This window comes from Manis javanica, chromosome 13 (assembly GCF_040802235.1).
Source record: "Manis javanica isolate MJ-LG chromosome 13, MJ_LKY, whole genome shotgun sequence".
Classification (NCBI taxonomy): domain Eukaryota; kingdom Metazoa; phylum Chordata; class Mammalia; order Pholidota; family Manidae; genus Manis; species Manis javanica.
Window position 1 is genome coordinate 97,932,416 of NC_133168.1, and position 13,996 is coordinate 97,946,411.

At 53.2% G+C, this 13,996-nt stretch overlaps 1 protein-coding gene and 1 long non-coding RNA gene across 4 annotated transcripts in view; one reads left to right on the forward strand and one right to left on the reverse strand.

The window, feature by feature from the left end:
* Positions 1–143: 143 nt before the first annotated feature.
* Positions 144–13,996, reverse strand: part of C3 (complement C3) — a 28,434-nt gene continuing 14,581 nt past the window's right edge. Inside the window, exons 22-41 of the mRNA XM_037018027.2 lie at positions 11,872–11,938; positions 11,700–11,786; positions 10,877–11,080; positions 10,248–10,323; positions 9,882–10,041; positions 8,755–8,853; positions 7,075–7,231; positions 5,562–5,725; positions 4,493–4,651; positions 4,304–4,363; positions 4,090–4,180; positions 3,933–3,984; positions 3,402–3,489; positions 3,206–3,295; positions 1,626–1,731; positions 1,343–1,432; positions 1,128–1,211; positions 689–772; positions 436–571; positions 144–324 (exon numbers count right to left, since the gene is read on the reverse strand). Of these exons, the coding sequence (XP_036873922.2) occupies positions 183–324; positions 436–571; positions 689–772; positions 1,128–1,211; positions 1,343–1,432; positions 1,626–1,731; positions 3,206–3,295; positions 3,402–3,489; positions 3,933–3,984; positions 4,090–4,180; positions 4,304–4,363; positions 4,493–4,651; positions 5,562–5,725; positions 7,075–7,231; positions 8,755–8,853; positions 9,882–10,041; positions 10,248–10,323; positions 10,877–11,080; positions 11,700–11,786; positions 11,872–11,938 (2,196 nt within the window). The 3' untranslated portion in view covers positions 144–182. The remainder of the gene's footprint in view (positions 325–435; positions 572–688; positions 773–1,127; positions 1,212–1,342; positions 1,433–1,625; positions 1,732–3,205; positions 3,296–3,401; positions 3,490–3,932; positions 3,985–4,089; positions 4,181–4,303; positions 4,364–4,492; positions 4,652–5,561; positions 5,726–7,074; positions 7,232–8,754; positions 8,854–9,881; positions 10,042–10,247; positions 10,324–10,876; positions 11,081–11,699; positions 11,787–11,871; positions 11,939–13,996) is intronic.
* LOC118972363 (uncharacterized) lies at positions 4,554–13,995 on the forward strand. 3 transcript variants are annotated; one of them, XR_012124543.1, is made up of 4 exons: positions 4,554–4,692; positions 5,986–6,280; positions 9,056–9,283; positions 12,786–13,995. It is a non-coding gene; the product is annotated as an uncharacterized lncRNA (long non-coding RNA). The 3 variants fall into 3 exon arrangements; XR_012124542.1 differs by lacking the exon at positions 4,554–4,692 and having other exon boundaries at positions 5,732–6,280; XR_005061290.2 differs by lacking the exon at positions 4,554–4,692 and having other exon boundaries at positions 5,732–6,280; positions 9,113–9,283.

Here is a 13,996-nt window from a genome sequence, read left to right on the forward strand (position 1 = left end):
TCAGCGGGATGCAGTGAGGATCCGTGGGTGTGCCTCAGGCTGGGCGCAGGTGAGCAGCCCTGAGGTGGGAACCAGGTGGCGTCCCCGCAGGGTGGGGCCGGGTTGCAGGTGGGACAGCTCTCTCAGGGACTTCGAGAGACACATGCAATACCACTGAAGCTTTATTGGGGGGACCGCAGGGGTCAGTTGGGGCAGCCAAAGACCACCATGTTCTCGGTGAAGTTGGCCAGGTCCTGGCACTGCTTCTGGTTCTCCTCGTCCTGGCATTCGTCGGCCTCTGGCCACTGCTCCACCCAGGTGTCCTTCCCGATGATGTAGCTGATACTGGGGAGGGGCGGCAAGTCAGGAGGGGCGGGGCCCGGAGGGGAGGGGCGGGGCGGGTGGGGAGCCCGCCGCACGCTCGTGGGCGGGGGCGGGGCCGGAGGGGCCACTCACTTGGGTTTCTCCCCCCACAGGTCGGAGGACACGCCCCACATGAGGTAGTGCGCCCCCTCCTGGAGCTTCAGGGCCTCTCTGCACTTGATGTGGCTGATGAACCTGCGCTCCTGCCCCACCTGCACCTCGTCGGAGCCTGGGCGAGGAGCGAGGGAAGCTGAGCCCGGGGGTAGGAGAAGCGGAGCGGGCGGGCTGGTGCGGGGGGGGGGGCGGGCGGAGGCCGAGGGGCGGAGGGCGGGGGGCGGGGGCTGACCGGATTTGATGATCTGCTCAATGACCATGATGTAGTCGTCAAAGTCGTCCGACAGCTCCTTCGACCGCAGCCTGGTCTTGTACACTGCGGGGCAGGCGGGGGGCCGAGCGCGTCAGCCGCACCTGGGCGCACCTGGCGCACGGCGCCCCCCGCGCACATCCGAGTGCGGTCTCAGCCGGTCGTGCTGTAGTTCTCCGTCCCCCACACCCCCAGTTTCACACCCAGCCACGCGCACACTTACAGCCGCCCGCAACTGGTCATTACGCAGGACAGCTACTCCTAGTCCTGTCCCCTGAAGCCACTCACACAAACCCAGCCCTCTCCTACCCAGGGTGCCCTCATCGCGTGCACACACACACACCCCGTTCACCCACAAGCACAGGCACCCACACCGTGGCCCACGCACGATCCCACGTGCACGCGTTCCCGCCCCCCTCACCGTAGTCCACTCCGGGCTCGCAGGCCTTGTCCAACCGCTCGTCCAGGGTGACCTTTTCATCTACCTGATGCATGAAGCAGTTCTCTGCAGGGTGGGAGGGACACCGTTAGGTTCCACAGCTCATCCCCTGGTGTCCATGGGGTGTGGGATTCCGGGCCCCTTGGGTCACCCCCATGGGAGTGGGGGTCCGGTGGGCATGGCCCCCATGCACCCACCCTCAGCACAGCGGCACATGTCATTGTGGCAGAGCTTGCTCAGCAATCCATCCTCCTTGTCCAGGTGGTAGAACCGAGTGCAAGACTCATCTGTGTGCCGAGGGGAGAGGAAGGTGCGGAGGATTAGGGTCTCCACCCCAGAGACTGTGCCTTGGATGGGAGGAGGCTCAGATGACTGACTCTGGTCCTGCAGACCTGGAGGCACTAAGTCCCCATCCCTGGGGCCCTCAGCTCCCCTCGGCACAGACCCCTGGGACCTTGGGTGCCCTGGCCAGCTGCTTACCCAGGTTGTAATAGGAGTACACCTTGACGGCCCCAGGCTGGATGAGCCCCACATTAAAGAACTGGTGAATTTTGAAGGACAAACAGTCCTCTAGGTTGTGCGAGATCTGGGAAGAAAGAAGAGGTTGGTCAGTGGGGCCACATGGGTGGGGAGGCCAGCATAGGATAGGGGTGCAGGGGTGGGGTTGGAGAAACTCAAGAATCAAGGAAGGATGTGGGTGAGGATGATGGGTGGTGGGAATCTCTGCCAAAATATTAATGAGCACTTCAACAAATCCATTGTCTTTTTCTCCGGGGCTCACGGCTAGATTACAGATAACCTCCTTTCAGCTCCAGTGGCCATGTGATTGAGTTCTGGCCAACGAATTGCTATGTATATGCATAAAACATACCCCATGGTGGGTAATACTGCATCGAATATTTGAAAGCTAAGAAGGTTACCTTAAAGTTCTCAGCACACACACACACACACACACACACACACACATTTTATCTGCATGAGGGAATGGATGTGTTACCTAACCTTATCACAGTGGTCATTTCCCAATATATATGTATATCCAATCATTACACTGTACACCTTAAGCTTACACAATGTTATATGTCAATTATCTCAGTAAAGCTCGAAAAAAATAGATCTAGACAAATGTATGTATCTGTGGCAGATGTATATTTGGAGGAAAATGCCAATAATTAATGAATTTGGGTGAAGAATCTATGGAACTTGTTTATACTGCTCTGTATTCCTCTGTAGGGTTGAAATTATATACAAATCTAAAAGTACAAAAAGATACAACAATTTTGAAAAACCCATCTTATGCACAAACTCTTTTATTCCAGAAAGAATGGACCCAGCAGAGGACCCCAAAATCCTAAGGATTGCAGAACTACCAGATGGAAGGTCCTAGACCCCTGAGTGACCACATGGGGCAGGAGGCCCCTTTGGTACGTCCTGTGCCAACTGGACTTCACATGAGTGAGAAATATAGTCTCTTGTGTTGGGGCTGGATTCTTAGGGGTTTACTATAGGAACTACTATTACTTAAGCTGATGAACATGGAGTGAGGGGCACTGAGGGGTATCAGGAGTTAGCAGGGAGGGTAACAGGATAGGGGGACTGGGAAGAAAGGAGCAGAGGTGTGGCGGAAGCCCCGATCATGTTAGAGATGAGGAGGGCAAGAGAAAGCCAGAGAGAAATACTTAGGGGATGGCGAGCCAGGAAGGCCTTTCTTGCCATTGAGCACTTATTTTTCCTTTTTTCAAAAAAAAAAAAGTAGCTGTTTTTCAATGGCTAAGACTGATAAGAAGTTGGAAGAAGTTGGAACATCAAGTGTCAAAAGGTGAGATGCTTAGAGTAGGTGGGCTGACCTGGGTTGACCACTGGTTGACCTGCACTGACCTCCTTCTTGACCTGGGTTGACCCCCTTGTCAACCACCTCGTTTCATGTGCCCCTCCCCCTACCACCCAGCAGCACAGACCCTGTCTTGCCTGGCCTGGGGCTGGCCTGACACGGAGGCCAAGGCCAATGGGAAAAGAAAGGGAAGCCAAATTAGGGATCAAGATCCCAATGGAAGTCTTACCTTGTCCAGGTAGATGATGAGGGTGTTTTTGTTGGAAAAGGCCTTGTTCAGCTCATACTTAGAGATGTATCTGTCCACACCACTGCTCAGCTGGGGAAGGGCAGGGTTTGTGAAACATCCCTCCTCCACCAGCTTCTTCCAGACCCCAGGGTTCTCCCCAGCTGTCCCCGTCCTCCCAAGCCCAAGCCCTTCATACCAGCTCGAGGTCACCAGTGTCAGGAGCAAAGCCAGTCATCATGGATATGTCCAGAATGGACATAGTGGCATCCTGGTTTCCCAGGTACCTGAGTGGGGCAGGGAGAGAAGGGTTGGGTGCCAGGGTAGGGTCATCCCTCGGAGATGGAGCCTAGACAAGGGGGTCTTCAATGACAGTGCGTTTAATGAATACTAGCCTTCCTATACGTCTCATTGATCTATACCTCTGTGCCTGGCAGTATGAGAGTTCTTGACATTGTGATGAACATCGCAAAGATCGTGGAAACAATTATAATCGTCCCCTTGATTACTGAGATTGCTTTGCAAAGTCTCAGCTTGCATCATTATTGCTAGTCTCACACCGCCGTGCACGGCCAGGATGCCTGTGGTATCTACCTCCCAGTGGGTACTTAGGGTGGTACTAGACCCACAGTGCATGCCAGGAAAGGATTGGGTACCACGGACATTATTTGTAAGAAGGCTTGTTGGTGACAGAGGGATGGCCAAGATGAACCTGAGACCCATCTCTTACCTGGTGCAGATGTCAAGGATCATGGTGCTCTTGGCATCCTGAGGCTTCTTGACTAGAAACAGAAAACAGAAGGATGGATGGGTGGGGGTGCCTGGGTCTCAACATGGGACGTTGGAGTGGGAGAGGGAGAAGGGTGACTGGTCTTCACCCCTTTTACCTGTTTCAGGGGCTCGGCGTATGGAAACCCTGAGGTCAAACTTCTTGCAGGTGGTTTTGCCTTTGATCTTGGCGTGGTACACCGTCACCACCTGACGACCAGGGAGGCGGGGGAGATGAGGTGTCAGCCCATGTGACTTGGGAAAGAGGGTTCCTCTGGGGCCCAGGGGCCGAGGGGAGGTGGTGGGCCACGGAGGTGTGGGCTCTTGTCTTACCGACAAAGTGCCTTGTCCCTTTCCTTTAGCTGTTAAGGTGAAATCTTCATTTTCCTTGGTCTGCAGGGAGCAGAGAGAGAAGAGAGAGCATGGGGAACCAAACCTTCCCCTGGCTGCGATGCCCATCTGCCCTCCTCCCTGCCTCCTGGCAAACCCTGGCTGGCGAGAGGGTATGGGGAGCGGCTGTACCTCCTCTGACCGCAGGAGGCTAGCGGATTCCCAGTGGATGCGGTGTGTGACCGGAGAGCTGCGGCTGGGCAAGTGGATGGACACATCCAGGTTCAGGTCCTTGTGATCAGGGACGTCCCTCTGGTATTGGGCCAAGGCTTGGAACACCATGAAGGTGGCCTAGAGCCCATGAGAAAGACAGAGAGAGAGAGAGAGAGAAGGTGAGCAGGAGACTGGGAAGGTGGTTGGAGCCCATTGGGGGGGTGCAGAGGCTCAGGTCACAGCTGGAGCACTGGCAGTGAGAGCTAGAACAGCCCAGGGAGGCTCAGGGTAAGATCTGGGCTCGTTGGGTGCTAGGGACATGTTCTCGAATTATCCAAGGGGGAGAAGTTTAGACCAGGGCTTCAAGACATTTAGAACAAGTCTATATTCCACCAGAAAGTGCAGACCTAAGACTGAAGGTCTAGCAACACTGAGATGTGGTCTTGACCCATCCAGAGGGGAGTCTGGAGCAAAGGTTTTGAGGCACAGAGAACGTATCTGGAACCCACTTGTGAAAAAAGAATACATGTGGGGTTGGGGCACACTGAGTGCCAGATCTAGAATCTACAAGTGGCACAGTAGAACTGAGGACCCACCAAAAAATGAACGGGGTCAACGTGGAGTCTGAGGTTGCTGAAACTATGGCCTAGAAACCACGAAGGAGACAGGGACTTGGATAACGCCCTAAGAACCTGGTCTAGAACTCACAGTAAGACAAGGTGACCCCGGGAACCCGCTGGGAGGAAAAGCATAGTCTATAACCCAGCAGGAAGATGGCATAAGATGCGGAGCCAGGTGGAGCTGGGAACACGGTCTAGAAACCAGGAGGGAGAGGGAGGCTCAGACACAGCTGGGGGCCTTCAGGACACAGGTCAGAATCCACAGACGCGTTGGCAACTGAAAAAACCTGACTTCTCAACTCCACGGCAGGCACCCTGGCTCATAGAAGAGAAGACCGCCCCCCTTGGGCTCAGCGTCTTCTCTGGGAGGCCACCGGGTGGCCAGAGGAGGGGGGGCTTCAGGGCCCCGGGGATGTGGGGCCGCTTGCCTGGGTGGAGCCGTAGCCACCCCCGTAGTATCTCTGTTCGTTGAGCCAGCGCGCGACGGGGGGCACAAAGTCAAAGTCTTTGAGCACCAGCAGGGCCAGGAGGGCGTAGGATGTGGCCTCCACGTTGTAGAGCTTCTGACCAGGCTCCTCCCAGCGGTTCCTGTCTACAGAGAGAACGCACGCACGCTGTGCCCACTGCCCTGTCCAGCCTGGAGAGAGCTCAGAGAAGGCTCAGGAACAGGCCCAGGCTAGACTTCCTGGCTGACATTCAACCTGCTGGCTCCTGCCTCACCCTCTTCCTGAATCGGCTTCAGTCCTTCATTTGAACTCTGAGTTGCAGCCCCACTGACCTACAGCACATCCCCTAAATTTGCCATGATCATTCTTAACCTCTGAGCCTTTTCATATTCTGTTTCCTCTGCAGCACCTTTCCTCCACCTACTCCTTGTTCAGCCTACGGTGCACAGTTCAGCTTCAGTGGTACCCCAAGGCCCTTCGCTCTGTGCCTCAAAGGATCCTGTCCTATGATGCCCTAGCTATCTGTTTACTCATTTCTTTTCTCAACTGGAGTATGAGGCCATGATGGCAGGGGCCATGCCATGTTCACTGTGATGTTCCAAGTGCCTAAGAAAGTATTCATGGCAGAGACTGTCACCAAGACCCATTCCCTCCTCTTCCTGGGCGCACAGCTGGACTACATCTCCCAGCTGCCTCTGCTGGTAAGTACGGACACATGACTGAGCTCCGACCAATGGAATGTGTGCGCCAATGATGGGGGCCCCTTACTACATGCCTTATACATCCCTTGTAAATCCTCCTGACTCTTTCCCCTCCTGCTTGGATGGAGTGGATTCCAAGGTTCCAGGGTGGCAGAGCCACGGAAAGGCAGAGGCCTGGATCCCTCTGTTCACTACCAACAGACTTCTGTGTTAAACCCCGTCAGTGTATGTTACATGATGTTACTTGGGATACGTTCCATGAGTGAGTACAAAACTGATACAGCATCATCGCTGGAACCAGTGATTAAGTGCGAGGTGCTGTGCTAAGTCCCCTGGGGCATTATCTTATCCAATCCTAATTACCCTTGAGATAATGATAATGTTAATTAACAATACTAAAGGCAATGACAAGCTCAGGAATAGAGCTCTTACTGTGTGCCAGACCCTCTCCTACCTGCGTTTCTCATTTAATCTTCATAACCACCCTCTCATGTAGGTTTCATTTTAATAGGATGTCCAGAGAGGTGAAGTGACTTGTACAAGTTCATGCAGTGAGGATGTGGCAGAGTGGGACTTGATCTAGGGTCTGTCTGATGTCAGAGTCCATCTTGTTGCAATGGGCCTTCTTGTGTGGCTTCTCACAAAGAGGACTTCTCACACCTTCAGCCCCTCCACCCCAGCATGGCTTAGCACCACCCATCCCAGTGCAGCTTAGAGCCATGCATCCCAGCTCCAGATGCCCCCCTTGGACCCCAGTCATGTACTCCTTCTTACCCCACCAGGCTGCCCCTCACCTGTGGCTGTGCTCAGGAATTTGTCAAGGAGGGGGCCCTCCAGCCTGTCCAACAGGGCCAGGGCATAGCCAGCAATGGCCACAGAATATGGCCTCCGCAGGTTCCTGTAGTGGGCTTCAAGGAAGTCTCTTGCCTTATTGATGCTGCCTGGCAGGCTCTATGAGAAAAAGGATTGGGTACTTCGGTGAGGTGGGCATTATTGCCACAGTAAGCCAGTCAGGATCACACAAGCACCACTTCAAGGGTCCCAGGATGATTTCTGTCCCTGGGACATCTGTCAGATACATTTTTTAGGGTTTTCCAGACATTTTAGCCACTGTGAGCTGAGTTGTTGCTGAGTACCTGTATGTGCCCACAGCAATCTATATACTCAGTGGTCAATGTCTCACAACCAGCTCTCCAGTGTGTTGGGGAGAGTGGCTTACAGATTGCTAATTACCCTGGTGTAAATTCTCCCACCAATGCCAATTTCAAGCTACCAACATGACCTCCCTGAACACGGAGTGCGGAAGAGATGCCCCAAGTAGGCACTCATGAGCTAGCATGAGCCAGGCTCAGCACTCCACTGGGTATACCTCTTATCTTAACAATATTGTCATCATCTCATCACCATCTTCAACATCATCTTCAATCATAGCTATGCTTACTCTATGCCAGTCAAATAGCCCCTCATTTAACCTCCAAATCCTGCCAGCATCATCCCTACTTCAAAGATGAGAATACTGAGACCTAGGGAGGTGAGGGATGGAGGAAGACATCATTTGCAGTGTTTGTTGATTTCCGCGGTGTAAATACTACTATGGCCGACTTCAACCTATGAACGTGGCCTCACTGAATGAATGTAGTGTTAGGAAGAGATGGGAGGTAACAAAGTATTATATAGTAATTCCACCATACGGGTACAATAGACCTGGACAGCCTCAAGAGCATAGATAATGATGCAGGTTATGAAATAATAAGGAAATGATGAGTTTTGAGTGTTTCTTACCTTTGCTTTTAATATTTAATGCTTAGTCTCACTTAAATGTAAATTCATATACTTTAATTTTTAATAATGATTGTGTTTAACAACCAGCTTGCAAAATTCCGGGAGATTTAACAACTGGCTTTCACAAACTGGTTTTGAACCCCAGCCCTCTGATTTCACAGCCTATGCTCTTCACTTTTCTAATGTTGCCGTAGAAACTAATCCTTTTCCCTGCCCAGCTTTCTCTCCTCCATCCGCCCTTGAATTCTGTACGACCTTCTCTCCCTTTCATTCCCGTGGCCACAGTGGAAGCAACCATATTTGTCCAGTAAGACCTACTTCCTGACCTGAGCAGATTAGTCCAGTCTGACCAATCACCTGACCCAGTCTGACCAATCAGAGTCCTTCCGTGGGAATCAGGATGCTCCAGCCTTGGCCTGGCCATTTCCCCAAGAAAGGCAGCCGTGTTCTGCCAGGCAGGCTAGGTGGCAGGGAAAGCCACTCACCTAAAGGGTTGCCTACCTCTTGGGCTGTTCCAAAGATTACAGGATTCACATGTGAAGCTCTCAGATAAATGTCTTAGTTGACTGCCTGATAAATGTTAGGTATTATTGTGGCTCTACAATGGTGGGGAGTGGAAGTTACATCTCACCCTCCAAGGTGGCTGTGCCCTGGGGAGGGAGAGGGAGGAAGGGAGAGATGAGGGCACTTACATTGACTTGTCCCTCGCAAATATCTTTAGCCTCTTGTAGCGCGATGAGAACGAAGGCTGTGAGGGACATGTCTTTCTCCTCGGCATTCCGGAAGCCACCCTACGGTGGGGAGCAGGAGACAAGGATTGGGTCACAAGTGTGTCCCCGTATGCCAGCCGGGCCCCTTCCAGGATCAACAGGTCAAGGCAGGGCTGGGACTCTCCCCGGTGTCTCCCAAGAAGGGCCAGACTCTTTAGTATTCATTCATTCATTCATACATCCATTCATTCATTCTGCCTATGTTGCTGGTTCTGTGGATAAGATGGTGGATGAAAATCAGCCCCAGCCCCAGCTCTCACAGAGCTCCTGCATCTAATAGGGAAGATAGACACGAGCCACCCAGCTCATGAACAGATACACAGCTACGCACTGATGAATGCTACGCAGGAGGAGCGGACATGGCAGTGAGCACGGACAGTGGGCACGACTCGGTTGGGAAGCTTATGAAAGGAATCCCTGAGGGGTGACGGACGGAGCCCCCAGCTGAGGGGTGAGTAGGAGTCAGCTCTCAAAGAAGGTGGGATTGGCATGCCAGGCAGGGGGAACAGCACGTGCAAAGACCCTGTGGCTGGATAGAACAAGTAGAGATGGACTGTGGAGAGTAGGGAGGTTGTGAGGCTGGGTGCCTGAAATGTTGGGTTAAGGCAATGATCCTCCATCTTAAGCACACATCTGCGTCACCTGGGTGGGGTGAGGTTGGGAGGGGTTGTTAAAACTCCTGTCCCGGGGCCCTGCCCCTAAAGTTTCTGATTCTGTGCATCTGGAGTCCAGCCTGAGAACGTGCATTTCTAACATGTTTGCAGGTGATGCTCAGGCTGGTGGCCTGGGGACCATACTATCAGAACCCCAGTTCTAAGGAGTTGTGTGTTTATTCCAAGAGGGAATGGGGAGGGACTTCCATTTTGCACTGGGCCCTGCAGGTCTCTGGCTTCTGCAACGGAGGACTGACATGCGCTCCTTTATTTCCGTGCCCGGGATCCCCACCTCTGCTCATCGAACTGGGCAGTGAGTGCATGGACGGGGGTTCTTTCTCCTGCGACGCTCAGGTGCACCTGTCCCCCAGCCTGCCCTGAATGCTTGGCTCTTACAATCATCTCTTGGTGTATCACGGGCCCATCCTCCTGGAAGACTCCATCCGGCTTCTGCTTCTCCAGGATCAGCCATTTGACAGCCCCGCAGAGAACTTGGGAGTCGATGGCGATGAGGTTGGCTGCCAGAGAGAAGACCTTGACCACGTAGGCTGTCAGCCTGGGGGTGGACACAGAGCATAAGCCATCCCAGCCAGCCAATGAGCAGGGAGCGGCAGGACTGGGCCTGATTTCCCTGCGGAAGCCTCGGGATCCAGTATTGCGTGCAGGCAGTGCTTAAGGATGGCCGGTCACTGCGGCCAGCGCCTGGACTCTGCGGCTGGAGGGGTCAAGGCCGGGGACAGGCAAGCTGACCGGGACACTCACCACGTGCTGGACGGCCGGTTCTGGAAGGCCGCGAAGGCCGAGTTGGGCTGTCTGAATGCCAGCTGCTGGGTGTACCCTGCAGGGAAGGGATAAGTGTCGCTATGGAAGCAGGGGCTGCATGGAAGGGGTGGCTGGTGTGGGTACCCCAGGGAGGGGAGGGCTTAGAAAGGGAACAAGGATTCTGTGAAGGGCAGGACGGGGGTTCTGAGAGGAGAGGGGGGCCTCGGGGCAGCGGACAGGATTGTTTGGCGAGGAATGGGGAGGACTTTTAGGGAGAAGGTCTTAGAGTGAGTGGCGGGGGTCAGAGACACGGGGAAGGAGTTCTCACAGGAGAGGGCGTTCAGAGCGGGGAGGGGTCTCATGCGGGGTTGGGGCCAGGGGGCCTTAGTGGGGGAGGGAGCTCAGAGAGGGGGCCCAAAGCCGCCCGGGGTCTCAGGAAAAGGTCAGGATTTTGCGGTTAGTCCCTGAGGAGGAGGGATTCACAGCAAGGCGTGGGTCTCGGGTGGAGGGCGGGGCCTCGCCGGGGGGCGGGGTCTCAGGGACAGGTTTGGAGGTTCCTGAAGAGATTCAGAGGGGGGAGGGGTCTGAGGGCGGGCGGGGCCTCTGGTGGGCGGGGCGAGGGCGCGCACCCTTCTTGATGAGCTCCAGGGCCTCCTGGCGCTTCTCCAGGCCGAACTTCTCCCACTGCTCGGTGTGGTCCAGGTAGTGCACGGCGATGACGGTGGGCGTCATGCCGATCATGTTCTGCTCGCCGCAGCCCGACGGCGTCACGATGAGATGCTTCAGCCGCTCGCCGTCGATGGCGTCCTCCGCCAGCTGGGCCACCGGGGTCCCTGCGGCCGGGCGGAAGGGCTGCGCTCAGGCAGGCGGGCCACCGACCAGCCCGGGCCCGAGGGCGCCGGGCTGTGCTGGAGGGGCGCTGCGCGGCCTGGTGGCCGGAGCTGGGGGGTCTGCCTTGGGGGCGAGGGCTGTGCGTCACCAGGGGACTGGTCCCTGCGCCCTCCTGTTACTCCCTTAGGAAACAGTTCCAGCAACAGTCGTCCTTAAGGCATAGACCCGGCCTCGCGCGGTTGGCCAGGCCTTGCGCCGCACAGCACCCTGCGCGGCTGCCTCGCCCTCCCCACAGCCGCATGGAGCTCTGCTCCTGGCCCCTTCGCAGATCAGGAAACCACGGGTCTCTCCCCAGAACTTTGCACGGCGCTTTCCAGCCACATCTTGTCTCTTCTTGCCTGAACCCACCATCCCTAGGCCATTGGGGCTGTTGAACTCTTGTTTCTCACTTAAAATTTACGGGCAAAAGCTATTTGCCCAAACAAATACTGCCTGGAACCGTCTATGGAACACATCAAGGAGGTGGCTGTTGTAGCTCAAGTGGAGGAGGGGGAGCCAGAATGTGGCGGAACTGCGTTCCGGGCCCCTCCGACGTCCCCCCCAGGCCCCAGCGGGTCTGACCCTGCAGAAGGATCTTGGTTTCTGACTCCGTGCCCGGAACCTGGTCGCTGACGTCTGCGGCGTGGACCTCCTCGCGCTGCACTCCGTCTGCGGACGGGAGGGGCGCAGCAATGGCACCGGAACCCCCCGCGGGGCACTGCGCCCCCCCCCCCTCCTCCTGCCGCCGACTCACTTTGGCCTAGGCGTTCCGGGTCCAGTGTGCGAATGGCCACAGTCTTGTTGACTCTGATTCCTTCCGGCTACACGGGGTTGGGGGTGGTGGGGAGGTCCGGCGGATAAAAGGACAGACAGACAGACAGCTGGTCAGCAGGGCACTGTTGTTCTGGGATGACTGCAGCATAGACAAGGCGACCTCTGCCCATCCTAGCCGGGTGCCTGGGAGGCAATTACTTAACTTGTCTGTGCCTCAGCTTCCTCCCCTCTACATAAGAAGCAATGCCAACACCTTCTTCATGCTGATCTTGTGTGAATTAGTAACAAAATCGCAAAGTCATTGGCACAAAAAGTACAGCATAGGGATGTAGTCAGTAATGTTATGGCGAGATGCTAACCACTTATCGGGGTGAGCATTTTGCAATGTATATAATAGTTGAATCACACTGTGTGCTACACCTGAAACCAATGTAATATTGTATATCAACTATTGTTCAATAAAAACTAAACAACCCCCTCCCCAAATTATAAATACCAAAACAACAAAACATTTCCAAATATTCCCATGTGCCTAGACACTTTCTTTACTTTTAATCTTCACCACAACCACAGACTGGGTACTGCTATTATCACTGCTGTTCCAAAGATAGGAAATGTGGGTCCAGAGAGGTAAAGTAACTTGCCCAAGGTCACACAGCTAGTAGAGCAGAACCGAATAGTCCAGCTCCAGAGTCTGTGTGTGTCTTTGTGTTGGAGGGGGTGGGGCAAGCAGGCTATGTGACCCTAGAGAGTCTATGTTTTTAGCCTGTTGCCTCTTAAATGTCTCTAAAGAAAAGAATGTGCACAACACCTGGCAAATAGTAAGAGCTCAGTTAAAATAGGACTATGTAAGTTAGTGCCCAAGTCCTAACTCAGGCTCTCATGTGTTTACAGAAAGCCCTGCACGGTGGGAGGTGCTGTTTGTACCTTCCCAGGACACATGCTTCTTTTACATGGTAATCACGCCTGGACTTTCCTTTACGGACTGAGTGTCCTCCAGTGAAGTGCTGGTAAGTATGTAACATGCAGCTCTCCAAAAGCACCTGATCTGTGGCACTGCCAATTTCTGTGGTGCAAATCCCCCACCAGTGCCACATGGAACCATACTGAGGCCCAAGGCAAAGTGGAAACAGGTGCCCCTAAGTATTCATGTTTTGTATTTTGAATGGTTAGTTTTATGGAAAAAAAAATTGAATGTGTAAAGTGAGTTTTCTCATTAAAGTGAGGGTAAAAAATGTAATAAATTCTGGTTTGGGTATTAAACCATTGCAGTATAAGATTACAGTGTCAGTTTTAATATATCTACTCTTCTATGTTTCAATATTTTTTGAACTACTTTAACATTTTGGGAGGATTTAACCATTAAACCATTTTGGCCATAAAAAAAATATACACAGACATGTGAACGGAGAACTCATTTTTCCTTTTGCTTCAGGTTCCGATATGGTTGACACTGTCAGATCCTGTCATTTTAGATTTTGATATTCTGTTCATCATGGATTTGGGGGGCACTGATTTTGGTTTCTTAAAATATCCCATTAAAATACTGTTGATCTTGCTCATGATCTCATGTTTTGCTTTAAAATATTAATAAGAGATGATAACCTATTCTTACCGATTTTATCGCTTATTATGTTTGAGGATGTTCAACACCATAGGAAACAGTAGAAATATAATAATGTATATTTTAAGGGAAAAACCATAGGCAGAAATACAAGCTTTGTCCGTTTTCTCATTGAAGATTATTGCTTTATAAAATCTGTTCCATGAAACAAGTTCTCCGAAGATTTTTAAGTCATAAGAAAACTCCTCTACTGAAATGTTATAAATATATTTGATATTAAACTATACTTTAATGAGAACACACACTATTGGACTTTACTCCTGAGCTTTTTGGTGCCCCCTAAAATTCCATGCCCGAGGTCAGAGCCTCCCATGTCCCACCCTGATCTGGGTCCTACTTCCAAACTTCCAGGACTGCTAAGGCTCCTGAGGTGGACACTGCATTTCTAGTGCCTCAGAGCCTGGGTGTCCAGCTTGGCCTGACAGCACGGGGGAAACAGGAGCGTGTCCTAAAGGACAAGAGGTGGCAGGTGCCCCTGGGA